Genomic DNA, 12,264 nt, shown 5'->3' with positions numbered 1-12,264 from the left:
ACAATATATCGGCTTTACCAGTGATTGTTTTGCCATTCAAAACAACAAAGGATTCCATCACTACTCCGTGACTCTGTTGTGTCATTCGTCGTGTAAAGACATATCAATTGAAAATGTAAACATAGGGAATTGCACTTGACAATGCTGTGGCGACCCGCAACCTGCAGCAGACAAGATGTTCAGGACTATAACTCCCGTGATCCCTCACCATCAGCTATGCTGAGTTATGCTGATGGGAGTTGGAGTCAAAAGGCCAAAGATGGCAGTTGCCTGTGGTTACTGTGTGTTAAAGGAATTGGTTTGCAAGAAGCCCCGAGAAACCAAAGGGAAAAGAATCAGTGAATCACACGTTTTATTTTTTATTTATTCCAAAATACATGGTTTATAAAAAATCGTCATCGAAGGGAGCATTATGAAAGAATCAAAACTGCAGAAAGAAGGTACACGCCTGCAATATAAAAGTACAGATTTGCTTCGATACATTTCACATTTAAATATAACATTACAAATCACTTTGATCGCCCATACAATGTAGTATGATTAAATGAAAAATACACACAGCTAACATTTTATATAGAAAAAATAAGAGTACAAAATATTGAACATTACGTTTTCAAAAGAAGTTTTCACATCCTTTGTCTAAAATGACGAGACTAAAATGCACAGCTGCGGTCCAAGGGCCTCGCGGTGCAACCTTTGCACGGGTCCAACTTTGCACGCCATTATCACTAGGGAAAAACATGCCCTGGTGTAAATACATATTCTTCCAATGCAGTTTTGCACAACAGCAATGTTTGCCCGCGTGCAAAAATCTATTGAACGAATACGTTTTTAGTATAACAGCACGTTTTGCCCTGGTGCTAAGGCTGTGCCTGGTGCGACGTTTCTGCAAGGAGGGCCCAGATGTGTGGGCAGTGGGCCCAGTAAGGAACTGGGATCTTCCCAGTAGAATAAACCTTCCAGTCTGCATAGAGATTAAGGTATGGCCAGAGGGTCCAAATCTCGCTGCATAGTTTGGGTGGCGAATGCTTTTCACGCGGGCTTTGTGCTCACTGGCACACACTGGGGCCTCTTGTCAAAAGTGTGACTTGCATACTGTGGGCACGTTAATGCTGGTGTGCCGCCTGCCTGCAAAGCAGGGTGGCAAATGAAAGATTAAAAACAGGCAAAATAACCAGTACGCTTATATTTTAATCTCCATTTTGTAAAACATATCTAAATGCTGCCTGCAATGCACCCTTGGCAGGTGGATCCATATTGAATGTGCAATATATTTTTATAGTAACATCATGATTTGGCCCACTGGGTGGAAGGAAGCGGAATACTCATTTGTTTCACAAACACAAACTCGATCAAAGAATTTTCACGCTGATAAAGTCCACTAGATGGGGCTAGAACACAGGCTTTGGTTCTTCACTGAAACTGGCTGAGGTGTATGGTAATTTCTCCTATTTAAAAAAAGAGGGCGTCAGTGGCGTATTCTCCTTGTTGTGACTACTATTATGAGGAAAAAAAAAACGATCATCTGCTTTTTGTTTTCTTAGTATGGTATTTATTGAGCACGGGCCTAGCTCCGAGAAGCAACGGAGCGCTTTACAGAGGTGTTCACCACTAAACAATTGCCACCCCGTAAAAAGGTACACATTACAAAAACGATTGTTTCTGATGTTCATCCTTTATTAGCATGTTGTGAAATACAAAAAAAGGAATAATTAGAATAGTAGCGCTTAGATGACTTCGGCCATAGGCGCTTTATAAATCCATAAAGATAGAATGCTTTATCTATAACGAAATTATACAAGTGAAGGGCATATCTAGTGGCCCTTCGTGAGAACATAGAAGGCATACATGTGGGCAGGAAGTCATCTTCCCACCGACCCGAAACGTGTGAATTGTGTAGGTCTAATTTAGAAAGTCTGCTTGCATGTGCGTAGAAATCAAATATTGCACGCAAAGTGGATGGGCGTTCGCGCAGATGGGAGGATGGGGGAGGCCCATGGGCGCGATCAGGACATATACGTGGGCACCTTATATATCTGTTGGAATTGCCACCAACCTTGCTTACTGTTACCCCCACTCTGTCCAACATATTTACCACATGGCTACGAGTGGCGGTAAGGTGGTGTTAATACCCATTTTTGGAGTCCGCAAAACTCCCTTGAGATTTTGTTGGATTTAGTTTGAGCGGTAATTCTGATGGGGTATCTCCGATGAATTTTGAAGGTAAAGTCTATGGATTTACACCTATCTACATGCTGGCGGTAAATCCTCCACTTCATCTCCAATCCCTGAATTCGGCAGTGCATTAAAATTGCCACCAATTCCGGCACCATCAAAAAAGTAGGTAACGGTATTTCATTCAAAAATTGACCACACACCCAAACTCATAATGCGGCTCTACACTCCCAAAATGTGACTTCAACTAGTATGGAAATCATCTTTTGATCAGCTCAATGTCCGAACAGAAAGACTAGCTGGCAAAAACTCTAGCACACAAAAGTCAGCTCCGCAGAGTCTGGGATTGGAAGAAGACCCAAGGGTACAAAGTCCTTTCATCGGCTGCATTTTCATCCCCTGGCATTTTTACGTGCATATCACAACCAATATGCTCTTTGACTTTTTGAGGGGGGAGGGTGGGAAAGGGCAGATAAGGTTTTGAAAAAAAACGATGAGCATTTTTGTTGGAATGTACAAGTTAAAATGACAGGGGATGAAATGACATAGAACCGACCGTGAGTTACACAGGTAGACACGACTGCATTGTTGAGCAGCTGCTGGGGCGCTTCCCTTCACAGCGCACAACCTTACAGTTCATCACTACGCCAAAACAGCCTAATTGCTTACTCTTGTCCCACTTCTCCATTTTCTTTCACTGTTGTAATTGTCATTGATTATTTATAAGGGAACGAACCTGTGTTGCTCTGTGTCGTCTTGCTTCCAAGGCGAGCGCGTTGCCCCTGAGCTATCCTCCTGAAACTGGATCACACTGAAAAGCACTGGGTGCTCTCGAAATAATGCAGAAGCAGACAATGGGCCTGATTCACAGTAGCATTTTACAATGGTGCAATCCCATAGAAAAACAGTGTGTTGGCTATAGTCAGGGGAAACATTTAACCTGATTCCTATAACACTTGCTTTACCCTCGCTATATACCTGGCCACTAAATATTCATCAATATATAAAACAGGACATCCGCGTGGGTTTGGTTATGAGTTGTACACAAACTTCCTACTTCATTTTTTCTTCATGTATGATTCCCAGTAAAATGAATGAAAACAAATATATACAATTAGGCCCACACAGCAGAGCTCTTCCCCTAAGCATTCAGTGGAACTCCCAAGAAAACGCAAAGCCATCCAACGCACTGACAAGGTCTACTGAAGCACAGGTTAGAAGTCCAGGATGGTGGGTACATTTCTTGATTTCTACCCGCACACATTGTGTGATCTTGTACAAATCAGATAGCCCTTCATTAGACACTGAGCTGTACACTGAGAGACAGTCAAAGCGTTCTCAGTGGAGGTCAAAGCACCACAAAGATACAGGGTGTAGAACTGGAAGCCGGTTTCCACGATAGCTAAAATGGCGTCCCATGCTGAGACACTTTGAGATCAGGGAGGTTGTGGGAAATGTTTTTGAACCAGCTGCATCACTCCTCCTGTCACTTTCCTGGCAGCAGAGATTGCCACCTGCGCGTGGGTTGGTTTATGGCGCCAATTGTATCGGAACAAACGCTGTTAAATAAAGTTCACTGCAGTCCAAAGTACAGTAACACGCAATAACATTTTCAAAATGGTTGTTGCCACGCAAATGGAATAATAGAAAACCAAATGCGTCATTCTCGGCGTCCATCTTTGGAAGCACACTTTGCTTTGTGAGGCGGAGACGTTGAGGGGCGACGGGCCCGGCGTCTTGAGTCGCGCCGCCACCTCTCAAAAGATGCAAGGAATCAGGGCTTTTCTTGATTTAGGGTAATGTGTAAACTTCTGGAGATAAAACCTGTAAATTCAAAGAAAAGACATACAATTAGAGAACGCGGGAGGCCATGGATCTTTCGCCTATCAATTGAGAAACCTTTGTGCTGCTCAGGACCTGATTCGTGGGATTTTTTGCACAGTGCAAAGTGATTCTCACTGGTGCAAAGTGACATTTCACTGCCAACAAACACCCTGATTCATGGATCAGTGCAAAGTGCACTGTTGCAGTGCAAAGTCTGCAAAAATACACTTTGCACTGCCCCATGAATCAGGGCAGAGCAGTGCAAAGTGTATTGTTGCTGTTCACAGTTACTTTGCACAGCAAAAATACACTAGTGTAGTGTTGCTGTGCACAGTGACTTTGCACAGCAAAAATACACTTTGCACTGCTCCATGAATCAGGGTGGAGCAGTCCAAAGTGTATTGTTGCTGTGCAAAGTGACTTTGCACTGTAACAATACTCTTTCAACTGCTCCATGAATCAGGGTGTTTGCTGGCAGTGCAGCCTCACTTTGCACCAGTGAAAAGTCACTTTGCACCGTGCAAAACATTCTAGGAATCAGGCCCCTAATCTTTTAGCAATGGCCAGAGGAACGTTCCACAATGGCATTATGACGTAGCATAAAAGGGTCAGCTGTGTACCAGTTGATGGTTGACATAGTTCTGGCACAGTATTTGCCAGTCCCTTTTGGCACTGGGATTAGCACAATGCATGTATGCTTCAGAAGGCACAGCTGGCACTGCCAGGTGTGACCTAGCAGCCACTGTTAGGTTCAAACAGAAGATTCAGAGTGCCACTGAGGTTCAAGTCTGCCAGGGTGTGGACATTGCTGCCTTAGCCACAATTCAGAGCTTCCTTCACTGTGCTCCATTCAGCCCTTTTTAGGCTTCTCAGAGCAGATTTCGGTGGGAACATATTTACACGTTAACCCCTTAAGTGCTACAGACGAGTATGCTCGTCCTATTTGCATAAACATACATAGAGTTCAGCATTTAAGGAAGAGATCATCGTATAATAAAACACTGCACACAACTAACCGCCATGCAGCACATAACACAAAAGTGCACAAAACGCCAAAATACTGGAAAACCACAAAACAACATAACACATGTAAAACAAAAAAACACTCATACAACAAGCGGCCACACAGTAAATAACTGAAAGATTATACTAAAATAATATACAATACACCACCACCACATCACCACACTTCCATGAACAACAAAACACCACACAAAGCCTAGTGCTATGCAACACAATAACATACGATACACCAAACAATGACAAACAAAACATCAGCACTCCACAGCCTACCAGGAAATACAGAACAAATCATACAACATACCCCAACACCATAAACACGGAAAACGGGCTAATATAGCCCCACAACGTGTCACCTCACCACTTCACATAAAACCACAACTAAAAAAACATCGTAAAAACCATAAAACCACACCATGACATATCACACCCCTAAATAATATCTCACATCACAAAAGCAATACAGCACATAAAGCCACACTACCACAACAATATAACAGACACATCATTTCACACTGCTAACAACACATCAATATACCCCAAAGGCAAAACAGCAAACCCCATACCAAAACCATAAGAGATAAAATGGTCCATGAAAAGCAGAGGTTTTATTTCTGGTGAGTTTTTCCATGAAAACCTCTACTTTTCCCAGAGTGAGTTTTGTTAGAACTGACTCTCCTTCCAGTGTAAACTCCACTCTCAATAAATATTTCTTCACAATTAGCCCATAATGGTCAGTTTGGCAGGCTGTTTCAGTTGGCATGGTCCAATGCCTAATTAAATTTGACAAGGGTGGTAGGCCATTATCACCCAGTAAGGCACACCAAACTTGACATTATTACTAATAGCACCCATGTCCAACATCCAGGGTACGAAGTGCAGATTTTAATGAGAAAAATCAGACTAACAGACCTATTTTCTGACAAAAAACTCCACAAACATGGATGCCGGAAAAATGGTAGAAGGGCACTCCAGTGAAGCAAGCCCACCATTTCAGTGAGGATTATGGCAGGCTGTGCTGGGGTACTGGATGGTAACACTGATGACCAAGGTAATATTCCTGAGGGAAGCCAGGGCCATTAACAAGGGTGTCAGGCCATTATCATCTGTTAGTGTCTGCCACGCTTTCTATTATGGTTATTTGCTACCTAATCAATGTGTGAAAGGTACTCTTTTGTGAGAAAAAATGGACCATGGAGAGAGTCTACAAAGATGGCTGCCAAGAGGTGAACAGGCCCTCCGGGGGAGCCCATCTTTCATTTCCATGGGGACCAGAAGTTCCTGCTTGGAGAATGCTGGCTGCGGAGCTGTGTGGACATTCTAGAACAATACACGTCATGCAGGTTACAGAACTCCTACAAAGCTGTTAAAGACAGATGAAGACAGTATTGTGCATCAAGGGTGTAGCAAAAAAGAATACCATGCCCCCAGCAGCCCCAGCCCTATATTTGGAAGTGGAAAAGCACACACAAACGCTTTCACTCACGCATTCGCAGAACTCTTTGCAAGTATGCATTCATAAAAACAAACACCAATATACATAATTACTTGCATGCATGCATACAATCCATACATGTAAACATACATACATACATACACATCACATAAAGCAAAAACACTTTCATGCATGCACCCTCCACATGCGCCTGCACCACCACAGTGAGGGCTGGATAGCCCTCGCCTCCTCTCTGCAACGTGAACGTGCTAACTGACAGGAAACAACTTCTCTCCTGTCAGTCAGTGTGTCCACGGTGCCAGCAAAATAATGACAGGCGGCTGTGCCAGTCTTCCAACGCCCCACCGCCTCCCATTATTATGCGCTACATTTGTGGCAGAGCCGAACGGGCTCTTAAATAAACAAAAGGAAAAGGATGTGTGGCGGAAGACGGGCCCATGCTCAGAGTCAGGCAACACAGTCCTCTGTACAAATTACACACACAGGGGACTGTGTCGTTTGCCACTCGGGGCAGGGGGTGGTGCACCTATACCCATAGTGGTAGAGTACCCCAGAATAAACTACTTTTCAAACCTACAAATGGCATACAAAATCCATATTTAATTTGTGTTTAACCTGCATTTCTTAAACGTAATTGGTTTCTGCTATGCTGATAGAACCTGTAAATCAAAAAAGACGAGGTGATATTTTTTATATATATATTTATATTTCATATATAACACGTTTAATACCAGCAAGTGGTTTCTAAGCACAGGATCAGGATTCGAACCTGTGTTGTTTTGCTTCCAAGACAAACACGTTGCCCCTGCGCTATCCTTCCTCTGGGCTAGAACTCCTGGGTGTGCCTGTGAGTGTGCAGTAAGGAAAATAATTACTCTGGGCACTAACACGCTGAATTCATTATTTTAAGAAATAATAATGGACAATTTATATCTATTAGAATTGAAACTCATGAAAAATAGGACCTCATATTAATGCTAAAATGTAAAAATCATCAAAAACAAATATATAATTGAAAAGATGTTTATTGCCGGGGGCTCGTCTAATAGATCAGAATTGTCCATTAACAATTCTGAAAAGGGATAATTAATTTAGCGCGTCAGCACCCAGAGTAATTCTTCGCTTTCCTGCACTCGATACAATTTGGCACTAGGAAGAGCTGCCTACTCTGTTTGGCACGTGCAGCAGAATAATTACCTTTTTATACGTAAAGTAATACCAAATTCTTCTTCTTTATTTTTGTTCTATTGCAGAGTGTTTTTTGCCAAAATACCCTATTCCATTACCTGTGAGTGTGGTATGCACGTGGCCCGATCGAGCACAGCGTGAAGAAGGCAAAGGCGAATGCTGGGAAAGTCCATGTTGCTATGGCGTAACCAAACCATTCCACAATCTCGCCGAAGAAGTTTGCCCCGGATACATAGTTGAACATTCCTCCTATTAATAGAAATACAAAAAATGCAAATCTGTTTAATTTGAAGGTTTTTATCCTTGTTTCATGCATAATGTACAAGATGAGCATTGACATCAAAGCAACTGCAAGGCAAGGAATATTACATAATATTTGAAGTAAACACCTATCAATGAAATTTGCTCCTTCCCAGGGAGAGGCTCATGACGGGGTTTAACACCTTTGGCTCCCCAGATGTTTTGTACTACAAATACCATCAACCCTAGCCAACATAGTCAATGGTGAGGGATCATGGGAGCCATCGTTCTGAGCATCTAAGCCCCAGGTTTCAGACCCCTGCCCTAAAGCAATGCGCAGGGCAGCCTGGTATCTTTGTATCATCAATTTAATGGCAAAGTACAGTCTTACACCAGATTTGAAAAGATTTGAAAAGAGACTGCTTAAAGCCTTCAATCTTTACCTTCAAACACTTAGGCATTATTTTGATATAGGCTCAAGATCCACTTTGCTACAGTTTTCTTTGTGCTGTTTTTCCCGCCCAACACTGTGAGCAATGTGCCGTATTTATCTGGTGGCATTTAAATCGTTTGAGTTCCCTTGAAGCTTTGGCGCAGTAAGCGCCTGTTTGGAAAACATTGTCCTGCCTATCATATCTGTGTTAGAAGAGTGCTCAGTGTCGGCAGCATGTTTAGGAAAAAAAAGTCTGGAACCTTTGGTATGTAATTCATATTCTGACAATGCTCATTTAGTTCCGTGCGCATACATAGACCTGATTAACAGTGTGTGTAAGCATGGTGAGTTATGTTATGTTGATTTATGTCGCTCACCGCTACAACCCAAGGGCGGTCTGCAGGCGTTCATGTGACTCTGCAAGAGAAGAGAGCGGGTGTGTTAGTGAGGATAGGATGATAGGATAGGCCCAGAACCTGGAGGAACTGGCGTCTGTGAGCATTGTCTTGTGTGTGGGACTTGGTTCAAGAGGCCCCACACCTTGTAACCGTATGGGTAGGATGCAGTGCCTCGGGTGTGTGATAATGTTTGTGCTGGGTGTGTTGTATGATGTTACGGTGGTGTTTGCGGTTGTGCGCACTGGTTAGTTGTAACCATAAGGGGTCCAGAGTCGCGAGTGACTGTTTGGTGTTTGATTGTATTGCGTTGGTGTACATTTGTGTATTGCTGATGGATTTATAGACTATGTGCAAGGTTATGCACATTGTAATTTTCATTCCCCTTGTCCATCCACAGTGCTTTTTTTGTGATATAATGTAGATCCGACCCCACAAAGCTGCAAAAGCAGCCATTTTAATATCTATGCTAAGGAAATGTAACAGTGTGGGCTGCCTGTCACAGCCCCTGTCATAACCTCGCCCCAAATGGCACAAACTGGTTACAGTATTTCTACTCCCATTTTTACATTAATGGAAAAGTGAGCAGAAATCCTGCAATGCCTGCATGCCGAGCATGTCACGGCACGAGCCTGTGTACAGAAGTTTTTCTGCATGCTCTGCGTATTCATGAAATTGTTCACACAAAGTAACTGTATACGCAAGTCACGGCCGGAAAACCCTTGACACGCCCTCATACAAATCAAAACAGCCAGAAATAGCTACCTTTGCATGCTCCCTGGACGCAAATACATGCACCCTCAAAACAGTGCATGGGGTCCCCTGCAAGCAGGCCTGCACCTCAGGGACTCTGCGCGTGGTCCCCCGTAATGGTTACCGGCCCCCCGACAACATGCGTACAATTTACGTAATTCGGGTAAAACTCTGAAAATCTGTGTGAAAAGCCCTGTAAACGGTTCCTGCACCCCACTATACTGAGTACGGGCACCCCTAAATTAGATCAGAACCCCGGCTGCGTGCACGCACCCCTAAATCCGACACCCGATCTTACCTCTGTGTGGTGAATATGCGCAAGTGTCTTTACGCCTGCCTTCGGGTGGTGGATAGTATGAAGGATTTGCGTGGCGATTTCCCTGCCGGGAGGTTGCCCGGTCTGATCCCTGAATACATATAGTTCTGCGCAATCGTGGGCATGTGATGGACTGCCTGTGGGCCGTCCCTCGTAATGCCCACTTTTTCGCATGTTCTCCCCCATTTTCTGTGATCCGCCTCCTTCCCCGCCCCCTGCGCAAGCCATGTCCATGCTCTGCATGGTGACTCGCGCAAGGCACGTGGTCACTCGCAGGGGCGTGCCGGGCCGCCGAGAAATCCACAAAAGTCCAAGGAAAATCCTGTGCATTCGATTCCATGAATCGACCAACGGGATTACGCACGTAGTTTGGCCCGCAAATTTCCTATTTTCCTCGCAAATAATTCCATAAATCGGAAAAACATACAAAATAATCACTACAGTTTAAAAAAAGAAGAAAAAAGGAAGAGCAACATGACAGAGAAGCCAACGTTGTAATATAAATTATCTTATATAATTTTGTATGTGGCTTATTACTTATTTCATCGAGTTTCAGATCCTAACTGAAAATGGTAGTGACATATCGAATAGCATCGATTATAATCAAATTTTGTTGCGTGAAAATACGCTTCACAACTCAACAAGGACCATGTTTATCAATTGATGCATGCGCAAACGCAGGGCAGTCGGAGGCACATCTGTAAATGCAAATGCCAACACGGATGCAACCCCATTTTCGGTTATCAGCAAAATCAGGTGTGAAATCTGAAATTGTGGCAAATGCCCATCATAGTCCTGCTACTATTCCACTCTCTGACCGTCATCAAAACCAGACCCTCACCATTAAAGCTACGTAAAGATAAGATCAGGAGCTGGAATGCACAATGAATATTCAAATAAATGCATAACCTTTAGGGGGCGCCTCTGCAGGCCTTGTGTGTCAGGTCCAAGGACTTCAGTTGGGGATAAAGGGCATGCTGCGCGAACCCCCACACTGGGCTGTACATATGCCTTGTGGCAAAACAAGACCATTCCTTCATGGTGTGTACACACATGCCTAAGGACACTTAAAGGATTTATATCCGCCAAACAGTTTTCATTGCCCTAGTCCTCTTCCTTTTTCAATATATGTAATGGTAAGGTTCTGCAATCTGTAGCTCTTGACTACATATCCCATGATCCCTTACTGTTGGCAATACTGGATATGACTAATGTGAATTGTTGTCCAAAACACACGAGGAGCTGGAGGGTGTAGACCGCTATCTTAGACCATGGGACCCCCACCCTAAACACAGTCAATGTTTGTGATCATTTTCCAAACTCGGTGCATTCCTGGGGTCATCAGTGGCTGACCACGTTTTCCATTAAAAGTCACTATTGTGTACCAATCTACTGCTCACACTAGGTGCTCCATATGCACTGGCATTCTGGGTAGCCCAGCCAGATCATTCAACACAAAAGATCAGAGGCAGAGCGCTGTGCCAGATGGGGAACAACACACCTGGCCAGCACCCAGAGTTCCAAGTGCCAGCATCTCAATGTAGCCACATAACCGGGTTTCAAAGATGGTGGTGCCCATTACCCGTCTCACAGCCGTAGGTGGCAGTTTTGGCAAACATAATTAACCCTTTAGCTTTAAGAGGCACTAATGATAAACAGGACGACACGCCTCCTTTTATTTTCTTTGCCCCATTGTTATATTGTGTACTGCATAAGGCATCCTGTCGACTTAAATGCAACTGGATGTCAGCTGGCTGAAAAGTTTACATTCTCTAAGAGTATTTGGCAACCTGCTGCAGTTCGAAAATAAGGCTTGAGATGGGCGATTAGAGGGAGCGAGGCACTGTCACTGACACAACGCTATGTTTCCCTACTTTCAAGTGTTTTCAAAGACAGACGATGAAAATATGTGGTCACTCGAAAAATTGTGGATTTCTCACTGTTATTTGGATGAATGGAAATGTGGGCTCTCAAAACAAGTTCTTAGGCCAAAAGCTCAAATGTGATACTGCAAAAGGTAAACCATTTAAAAACTTTCCACGAGTAGCTGTAAAAATCATAGATGTGGAGTCAAAGAAAGAAATGGCAAACAGTGAACGCCATTTTGAAATGTCTGAAATATAGCTGTCCATTTTGGTGATCGTTTTCTTGCCGTTTGTCACTGTAGACTCAAAGGCTATGAGGTTGGCCAAGAAACTCCTGCAAGTCACTGGTGTGTTTCTGTTGGGCTGCCTGTGGCTAAAGTCGAATATTTCCGTGATAGTTGTGTGTAGCAGGTTGGAAAGGTGTAGCAAGAGTACACCTAGCCTAACGCAATGCTGGATTACTTACTGGTAATCTTAATTTCTCTGTGTCCTACTCTGCCTTGTCCCAGTACTTAACTTTGAGACTCTACATCCACAAAGGGAACCCTTCTTTTCACGTCAAATATAAGTACTGGGACGAGGAAGAGGGACGTGGAGGT

General features: G+C 43.6%; 1 protein-coding gene across 1 annotated transcript in view; it reads right to left on the bottom strand.

Moving 5' to 3' along the window:
• Nucleotides 1-346: 346 nt before the first annotated feature.
• SRD5A2 (steroid 5 alpha-reductase 2) overlaps nucleotides 347-12,264 on the bottom strand; it is a 273,920-nt gene continuing 262,002 nt past the window's right edge. Inside the window, exons 4-5 of the mRNA XM_069607895.1 lie at nucleotides 7,762-7,912; nucleotides 347-3,999 (exon numbers count right to left, since the gene is read on the bottom strand). Coding sequence (XP_069463996.1) covers nucleotides 3,933-3,999; nucleotides 7,762-7,912 — 218 coding nt within the window. The 3' untranslated portion in view covers nucleotides 347-3,932. The remainder of the gene's footprint in view (nucleotides 4,000-7,761; nucleotides 7,913-12,264) is intronic.

The sequence above is a fragment of the Ambystoma mexicanum genome, chromosome 4q, assembly GCF_040938575.1.
Source record: "Ambystoma mexicanum isolate Mex_15411 chromosome 4q, UKY_AmexF1_1, whole genome shotgun sequence".
Lineage (NCBI taxonomy): Eukaryota > Metazoa > Chordata > Amphibia > Caudata > Ambystomatidae > Ambystoma > Ambystoma mexicanum.
Note: the sequence above shows the minus strand (reverse complement) of the source record. Positions and strands in the feature narration are given on the sequence as shown.